This window comes from Erigeron canadensis, chromosome 6 (assembly GCF_010389155.1).
Source record: "Erigeron canadensis isolate Cc75 chromosome 6, C_canadensis_v1, whole genome shotgun sequence".
Classification (NCBI taxonomy): Eukaryota; Viridiplantae; Streptophyta; class Magnoliopsida; order Asterales; family Asteraceae; genus Erigeron; species Erigeron canadensis.
This window is the reverse complement of record NC_057766.1, coordinates 228,029-236,001: the sequence shown is the minus strand read 5'-3', so window position 1 is coordinate 236,001 and position 7,973 is coordinate 228,029. Positions and strand designations below refer to the sequence as shown.

The 7,973-nt window shown below is 35.9% G+C and overlaps 1 protein-coding gene across 1 annotated transcript; it reads left to right on the top strand.

Annotated features, from left to right (window-relative positions):
* Positions 1-1,167: 1,167 nt before the first annotated feature.
* On the top strand, positions 1,168-6,999 carry LOC122603608 (glutamate receptor 3.3). The gene is made up of 7 exons (XM_043776360.1): positions 1,168-1,249; positions 1,817-2,119; positions 2,918-4,248; positions 4,543-4,820; positions 5,248-5,279; positions 5,711-6,117; positions 6,433-6,999. The coding sequence occupies exons 2-7, from the start codon at positions 1,843-1,845 to the stop codon at positions 6,859-6,861; spliced, it is 2,754 nt and encodes a 917-aa protein (XP_043632295.1). The 5' UTR covers positions 1,168-1,249; positions 1,817-1,842; the 3' UTR covers positions 6,862-6,999.
* The last annotated feature ends 974 nt before the right edge of the window (positions 7,000-7,973 follow it).

Genomic DNA, 7,973 nt, shown 5'->3' with positions numbered 1-7,973 from the left:
CATACCATACTTAATTTGAAAGAAATAAAACCTTGACATAACTATCAATTGACATATCAACTTGAAGTCCATTTACAAATCCCAAAACTTCCGTTTGGGTTTTGACTTTGAGTTATTCATATCCGAATGAGAAGCTTTTTTCCGATGATGGATTTTCCGATGGCCGCGTGAGAAAGAAGAAGCTTTCAACCCACATAGGGGGCTTAAAGCATAGGGGCGGGTGGGCCTTTTCTCAATCACGGAAAAACAGTAGCCGAAGAGGGGGGAGTTTTTTCGGGTGAAATCGCGTTGTATGGTATGGAATAACTAGATCGACGGATATTTGTCATTTTTCGGCAACAGAATATAATGAGCGGCGGTGGTGCCTCTTACCGACGGCGGTCAGTTATTCCGACCTGTGGGTTTTTGAGAGACTATGGGATCTCTCCTCTAGAGAACTATGTTTGAGAATGGAATAATATGTGTGGGGAATAAGCTACTAAAGGGATCCAAGATAAAATGGATATACGTATAAACCTGAATTCATACACACATACATATATGTTTTTTATTAGAAAAAATGTTTTATCACATATAGTCCCTCTGGTTATTACAAAGACGATTATACCCTCATGTGGTTCGCACGTGTAAGGTTTTAACGGCCAAATTTAACAGAAGTTACTGTCAGGGGTCTCTGGCAACGAAAACAAAAAAGACAGGGACCAGTTGCAACGAAAAAATAGCACAGGGGGCAAAATGCGAATGTAACAAACCACATGGACCATTTGTGACATTTTCTCATTTATCTTTTACACAAATTGATGAAGTTTTTTGTTTTTTTTTTGAAAAATTGAATCCTTAACTTTAAGTAATGATTATTTCCAATTTGTAATTTTTTTTAGATAACCGAATTATTTATTTAATAAAATTTAAATTTTATAACTCGATATCACCAGTACTTTTGGCTGGTTACATTGATAGGAGTAGTATTTAAATGAGTAGTTGAATGGATAGAATGCGTAGAAAATGACCCATTCAGCAGCTTGACCACAGCCTAGATTCTCTCCGTCTTAATTCCCCACATGTAACATGTTTTTTACTGTCTTCTTTTCCTACATTTTCATCCAAACACCTCTGTCTTCTCTCTTTATTAGCAACATTTATTAATTATTAGTAATAGTTATTTATTTATTGGGGTCCCTTAATTTATTATACCAGTACACCTTTGCAGTTAAAAGAAAATAACATTATTTTTACACACCTCGCTCAGGTAATTTTTTTCTAAGCTTGAATTTTTACCAACTATAGTATCAGTACAACTGAAGATTATTAGCTGATGATCATCATATAAAACTCAAGATATATGCACGTATATATGTATATATGTGCGTGTGAGTGTTTTAACTTCTTGTTACCTGAAATAGAAATGTGTGGTTGAATTTGCTTTGTGGGTCTCCCTTTATTATGTAGAAGATATTTGTTAATTAATTAAAAAAGTTGGTTCCTTTATGTAGACTTCATGCTTCTCATGACATAGGTTCCTTTTAAAAAAATTGTGTTTTGGGCATTGCATCTGATTCCCTCTTAAAGATTTCAACTTTTTTTATTATTCTTGATTAATAGCAAACTTTATAAGTTATTCCTTTTTGATCATTTCTTCAAGTTTAGGTTTAAACCTATGACATATTCTTTGTAAGTTGTCATGGTCTTTTCGACTTTGTCGACACTTTTTTGGTAAAGAATTTGATTTTCATAATTAAAGAAAGTTCGAGACTTTTAGATATTTATGTGAAATTTTACTAAACCCATGATTTAATTGTGTAATATTGTATTTCAGGTGGATCAGAATCGACATGATATGATATGATGAAGAGTTTTCTTGTTTGGAGTCTTGGTTTAGTATATTTGGGGTTATGTTTAATAACAAATGGTTTGACCACACATAATGCTTCTGCAAGACCTGCTGTTGTGAATGTTGGAGCCATTTTCACTTTTGACTCGACCATTGGGAAAGTGGCCAAACTTGCAATCCAAGAGGCTGTCAAAGATATTAATCAAAATTCAACCATTCTTCCCGGGACAGAGCTTAGAGTGGAAATGAAAAGTTCCAACTGCAGTGGCTTTCTTGGCATGGTTGGAGGTAAATAAAAAAATTGGATTTTTTCTGTACAACATACGCTATCTCTGTTTTTCCCCTTTTTTCTAGCCCGTTTATGATCTTATTTGTTCATGTTATGATATAGGTTTTGTAAGAATTGCCTTGTTTGAATAAGCTCAACGTTTTAAGTCTGCCTTTACATGAACGTAAAGTTAGTGGACCAAAACGGACCACAGCCAATATTGTAGACTTTCTGTATCACTCTATGGACCAATACAGCAACTTGACTTAGAAAGGACTTAGATTCATGTAGCACATCTCTGAAAGGGAAATGTTGCAATGCGTGTGAGTGTTCATGAAAGCAACCCTTTTAAATCTGTACCCAAATATAAGTACACCTTATGGACCACTATAAGTTATAACTTTTGTTGCATGATTTTCATCAGGGCAGATAGGTAATTTGTTGTAAGCGGGTTTTTGGATGTGTGTTTTGAAAGTGAACTTACTGGTATCTTAATATTGCGAGTCTAAGTCACACAATTCAGTTTTGGTGTTTGAAGAGCCTTGATTTGCTTATGGTTATCTCATCTTCTTTTTACTATAGGCAACAAAACCAATTATCAAACGATAGAATAAAAAATCACTTATACGCCGTTGTATGATCTATCATGTTCTCACATAATTAGAATTTGCAGACACCTCTCAGCGCCATAAAACATCATTATCACAAACTTCAAACGACATAAACACACACGAACAATCATTGTCTCTTGTACCATGTTTTATTACATTATGACAATAGTTATCCATCTTAAATGTCTATGTTTGTAACTTTTACAGCATTACAGTTTATGGAGAGCGACACGGTTGCTATTATAGGTCCGCAGTCTTCAGTCGTAGCCCACATAATATCTCATGTAGCAAACGAACTTCAAATCCCACTCTTATCCTTTGCTGCTACTGACCCCACGCTATCAAACCTCCAATTTCCTTATTTCATGAGAACAACGCAGAGTGATTTGCACCAAATGACAGCAGTGTCTGAAATTGTAGACTATTATAGCTGGAGGGAAGTTATTGTAATTTTCATAGACGATGATTATGGTAGAAATGGAGTGTTAGCATTAGATGATGCATTAGCTGCAAGACGTTGTAGAATTTCGTATAAAATTGGGATCCCACCTGGATCAGAATTCGGGCGGAGTGAAATAATGGATATTTTGGTAAAAATTGCATTAATGGAAGCTCGAGTTATTGTTCTTCATGTATATCCGGATATGGGGTTCTTGGTCTTCTCAGTTGCTCGTTATCTTGGAATGATGGAAGATGGGTATGTTTGGATTGCTACCGATTGGCTTTCGTCTGCTTTAGATACAAATTTCCCATCGTCTGATAAAATGGAGAATATGCAAGGGGTTCTTGCTTTACGCCAGCACACACCTGAATCTCCAAAAAAGAAAATGTTCACATCAAAGTGGAGTAAATTAACTGGTGGTTCATTTGGGCTAAATTCTTATGGGTTGTATGCTTATGATAGCGTTTGGATTATAGCTCATGCTCTTGAAGCTTTTTTCAATCAAGGTGGGGTTATTTCATTTTCAAATGATTCAAGGTTGACCGCGGCTGGTCTTGCGGATCTTCATCTTGATGCAATGAGTATTTTTAATGAAGGAAAACTTTTGTTGGACAATCTATGGAGGACTGATTTTGTGGGTTTGACCGGGCATATGAAGTTTGATTCAGAGAGAAATCTTGTTAATCCGGCGTATGACATAATTAACATAATCGGAACAGGAATCCGAACAGTTGGCTACTGGTCAAACGGGTCAGGATTGTCAACATTGACTCCTGAGAATCTTGTAGTTACTCGATCACGGCCAAATCAAGAACTTCATAGTGTGATTTGGCCTGGGGAAATAGTGACAAAGCCACGGGGGTGGGTTTTCCCGAATAACGGAAAGTTGTTGAAGATTGCAGTCCCGATCAGAGTTAGTTATAAGGAATTTGTTTCGCAACTGCCGGGAACTAATATGTCGAAAGGTTTTTGTATCGATGTGTTCGTTGCTGCTGTTAATTTGCTACCATATGCTGTACCATATCAATTTGTCCCTTATGGAAATGGTAAAGAGAACCCCAGCTATACTGATCTTGTAAGACTAATTGCAGCAGGGGTGAGTTCAAATTCATCAAATTTATTTTGTTTGATTGATATTAAATAAAGAAATGCACAATACTTAGCATACTTGTACTGAAGGTGGTAATACGCCCCAGTTACCTATGCATAAGTCGATCCAGGTTATGATTTACTATTATAAAAAATGGCTAAAAATGGAAACAGGTCAAACAGGTTGAAACCATACAATGTATAACCTCTAAATCATATTAGCAACTGAGATTATTAGACTATTATAGAACTTTGGAAAAGCTCATACAAATGTTTCATGACCTCATGATTCTGATTGCAGGTCTATGATGGTGCCGTTGGGGACATTGCTATAGTCACAAACCGAACAAGAATTGTAGATTTCACACAGCCATATGCTGCATCCGGGCTCGTTGTAGTGGCCCCATTTAAGAAAATGAATACTGGTGCTTGGGCGTTCTTACGACCATTTTCTCCGACATTATGGGCTGTAACGGCTGCTTTCTTTCTTGTTGTTGGCGTCGTGGTGTGGATTCTGGAGCACCGTATAAACGATGAGTTCAGAGGAACTCCTAAAACACAGATCATTACGATACTATGGTAAGTTTGGTTTTTCTTTTAGATAGATTAAGTATAGTAGCTGAGATAAATTAATGAATGAAAGAGGCTATAAAAACTTACATTTTCTTTGTGGGTCTATGGTGAATTGGTGAGATTGAATGCTATTCTATTGTTTATGATAATGAAAGATAGTACCCACAAAGATGCAGATTTCAGAATTTCAATTCTATTTTTTTGAGATATGGAGGTGATTTGCTCACAACCAAGTTAACTTGGTACAGCACCAAGTGTGCTATGATGGTATCGTACCATCTGATGCATCAGCTGTCCATTGTTGTGTACCAAGTAATTTTAGAGATGAAAAACTACTTCCCACATATATGCTATACATATTAATAGAATCCTTTTCTTCTGCTTTTTCCGACGATCTTGATGTTTAATGGTTTCTTGTTTGGTTTTCTTTCAGGTTTAGCCTTTCTACTCTCTTTTTTGCACATAGTAAGTCAGATGCTACTTTTTCGTACAGTTTTTAACATTCTATCTTGTTTTGACTTACAATTCCAACTGTTTAATATCTACTTTCAAAACTTGGTATGAATTTTGAAGAAATTTTAAGAGCTTGTAAGAATTTCATCAAATGTTAAAAACGACGCCTAGCATGTGTAACTTGAAAATTGAAATTGCGGTTTGTGATGCTTCATACACACAATCCATCTGACAGATGATTCCTAATTAACTAATGGTCAGATATCAAAACATGTATTACTTCTTAATACATACAACATCTCTGAATAACTTTGTTGTTAAATTTATTATAACATCCCTCTCAATCTGGAACTTCAGACAGAATGTTTGACTTCAAAAGTCAAAGTACGCTAGCTAGAGCAAGTATTATTTTCTAACATAAATGTCTGTTTTCTTTTGCACAGGAGAGAACACTGCGAGTACTCTGGGACGTGCAGTGTTACTGATATGGCTTTTTGTAGTCCTAATAGTCAACTCGAGTTACACTGCAAGTTTGACTTCAATTCTCACGGTCCAACAGCTATCTTCTCCAATCAAAGGGATAGATACTTTAAAAAAGTCCAATGATCGTATTGGATTCCAAGTGGGATCATTTGCAGAACGATATCTAGTTGATGAAATTGGAATTCCTGAATCCAGACTTGTTCGTCTTGGAACACCAGAAGCTTATGCAGATGCACTCCGAAAAGGTTCGAAAAATGGTGGTGTTGCTGCCATTGTTGATGAACGCCCGTACATTGAGCTTTTCTTGTCCAATCAGTGCAAATTCCGGGTGGTTGGGCGTGAGTTTACCAAGAGCGGATGGGGATTTGTAAGTTCCTTCTTTCACTATGTTTGTTTTGTGTTGTGACTTTCATTGTCAGATCAGCCATTTTCAAGATTCAAAATATTAGATGCCACTATTATTTTTTAATATTCAGGACACCAATATAAATCCTCAAGAAGATTAATAAGGTTATGGTAGATTTCATATGTTTCTAATCAGAGGTAGCAAAGATAATCAGGACGTACAGGTTGGGCAGTAGTTCACAATCTCAGTTTAATAGTAATAGATACATGGAGCTAATGAAGATGTCCACACTATTTGCTTAACAGGCATTCATGTGTTTTTATCTTGATTTGTTAGGCATTCCCACGTGACTCTCCATTGGCGGTTGACTTGTCAACTGCAATTCTCTCATTATCAGAGAATGGGGACTTGCAGCGAATCCATGACAAATGGCTTATAAGAAGCGGTTGCAGCACTGATAACGCAGAGCTTGAATCAGACCGCTTGCACCTCAAAAGCTTTTGGGGGCTCTTCCTTATTTGCGGTATCGCTTGTTTCATTGCCATTTTCATATACTTTTGTCAAGTATTTAGGCGGTTTCGTAAAGTTGCTCGAGCCATACCAGAATCAGATGGGTCGCGCTCGAGGCGTCTTCAAACGCTCATATCAGTAATTGATCAGAAGAAAGATCCTCGAGATAGAGATAAGAAACGGCAAAAAGTTGAGAGGTCGATATCGGATGAGAGTAAAGACTGTGAGATCGGACACGAGTCGGAACAAAGATAGTCTGATCCGCATAGTTGTGAGGCGGTAACAGGAAATATATAAGATTTACGAGCATTATTTAAAATTGTAACTAAGTGTTATATATAATTGATTCAAATTTTAACACACTAATGAGCATGAGCTGTACATATTTTTAAAGTCAGTATTGCAAGAATTCTCAAATGTAGTGAAGAATATATGGCCATAGCAGAATTTAACCCATGGTTTATATATATAGTTTATATTAGCTGAGTAAATAATACATGAAAATTAAGAGGTTAGGGGTGCTTGGTACGATAGAACAGAAAAAGAAGGAAGAGAATAAAAAAGATTTATGATTCTCTATAAATTTTGTTATTTTTCTTACATAAATTCTTTGTTTGTATCCAACGAAGGAATCTATTCTCATTTCAATTACTCATTCTCATTTTCATTATTTATATTCTCTGTTATATTTTTATTCCTAATGTATCCAGCTGAGACTAACAGTAATTAAATTTTTCCAGTCTATTTAGCTTGGAGATTTACTCTTTCATGTATTGTAAATACCAAACATATTTAGCAAAAGGGAAATGAGAGATTAGGCTCAAGTTTTTTTGGTACTAAGACAGGGACTTAATATTAGCATTTAATAAAATTTTGGAGGCTAAACTGATATTTTTTTTTTTCTATACTAGAGTAAAGACCCGTGTGATGCACGGTTTGAATTTTATATTTTTGTCAAACGCTATATTAATGAACGTGGTTTCATCTTATAAACACAAATATAAAACTTGGAAGGAGCTGTCTTGGAACGGTATATTTACTCAGTCCACCGCACCCTACACGCTTTAAAATCAAACTACAATTACCAGGTAGTCAAAGAAAGGGGCTGTCTTGGAACTGTTAAAACTATTGGTGCCAATATGATCACAGCAGTGGATTTATTCGCTTATGATTTCCAGTATCGTCAATGCATCCCAACTTGGAAAACTTGTCAATATTATCATCAAATCATAAAATACAATTATATTCAATCCTAACACACAACTAAATTACAATACTCCCTTATAAGAACAATACAAAAAAGGGCATTTTCTTATGTAGTGTCTCAGTCCGGGCCATTTTTACCCGCTACCCTTGACCCAAACTCT